At 34.6% G+C, this 1,444-nt stretch overlaps 1 protein-coding gene across 1 annotated transcript in view; it reads right to left on the bottom strand.

The window, feature by feature from the left end:
- The window catches only part of LOC106872652 (transient receptor potential cation channel subfamily M member 2), a 77,483-nt gene that overhangs the window by 3,424 nt on the left and 72,615 nt on the right, over window positions 1–1,444 (bottom strand). Inside the window, exon 28 of the mRNA XM_052974138.1 lies at window positions 111–279. Coding sequence (XP_052830098.1) covers window positions 111–279 — 169 coding nt within the window. The remainder of the gene's footprint in view (window positions 1–110; window positions 280–1,444) is intronic.

Raw genomic sequence — 1,444 nt, 5'->3', positions numbered from 1 at the left:
ATATATATATATATATGTATATTTTGTAATTCACCAATTGATTCTAAAAGATATGCTCTAATGGATTCATTTTAACTGTGTTCTTAAATTAAAAATAATAAATTACAAACCTTTTCTTCAATTTTTTGTAGCTTCTGATTTGAAGTGCTGATATCTTTAGAAATTTCCATTACAGATTTTGGAGACAAAATTTTAGGGACAACATTCTGTGAATTTTCATATTTAGAATATTGCAGTTGGTGTTGTAATTCTTCTATTTTCAGTGTTAATTGGTCAATTCTGTAAGGATAAAGATAGTACATGTGTTATTGTGTTCGACTAATGTCACATAAGAAAATGTTTTAAAGGTAACTTAAGATATGAAGTTATAGGTCCTCACAAATGAAACATTACCAACACTGGATAGAAAATATTTGAGGGAGTGGGGCTGAAAAGTTCCTGGCTTTGGATTAAAAAAAAAAGTACAGGAGGATCAGTTAATCATGATTTTGTTCAACATATTCCCCTCTCAGATTCACACACTTATTGCAGCAATCCTTCAGTATTTCTAAGCCCTGTAAAAGAACTTGGAAGGTTGGGCCTCCAACCAGGCTTTTCATGATACCTTTAAAACCAGGAACTTTTTAGCTCTCCCTTGTGTAGTAGGTAGTATTAGGTCATCCTATAAGTTCTGTCCGAATTTTGAATAAAGAAAACAAGTGATCAAATGTTATATTTAATTGAAATTTAATCATCAATGTACTTTCCCTGATTATCTATGACTTCCTTCCATCTATTTACAAGCTTTTTATCCCCATCAATGTAAAACTCTTATGGTTTCAAAGCGAAGAACTCTGAAATGTCAGTTTCGACCTCCTCCTGGCTTGTGAAAGTTATGTTCCCCAAATGATTCTGTAAACTATGAAACAAATGGTAGTCTGAAGGAGCAAGGTCGGGAGAATAAGGTGGATGAGGAATTTTTTCCCAACCAAGCTCTTCATTCTTCTGTGATGTTATCTTTGCAGAGTAGGGTTACGCATTGTCCTGATGAAATGTCACTCCTTTTCGATTCATTAAAGCAGGTCTTTTTTCCTTCAAAGCTTGGTTCAAACGCTCTAATTGCTGACAGTAGACTTGAGCATTGATTGTTGCATTAGGTGGTAACAATTCAAAGTGAATTACTCCTTTGCAATCCCACCAGATAGAGAGAAGAACCTTTTTTCCATGAAGCTCCCTTCTTGGTTGTGGTTAAGCTTTTTCCATTTTACCAGCCTCAGTTGTCAAGTGAAGTTGGAGGGGGGGGGACAAACACAGACACACAAACATACACACACACACACATATATATATATATATAAAAACAAATAGTAAATGAGTATATGCATATATACGTACAGGTATGTGCATACCGACATCCACCTGTATGTATAGGTGCATATCTGGGTACAGGACATTGCAAATATAC

Source organism: Octopus bimaculoides, chromosome 17 (assembly GCF_001194135.2).
Source record: "Octopus bimaculoides isolate UCB-OBI-ISO-001 chromosome 17, ASM119413v2, whole genome shotgun sequence".
NCBI lineage: Eukaryota > Metazoa > Mollusca > Cephalopoda > Octopoda > Octopodidae > Octopus > Octopus bimaculoides.
The sequence above is the reverse complement of the archived record's forward strand: the minus strand, read 5'-3'. Positions and strand labels throughout refer to the sequence as shown.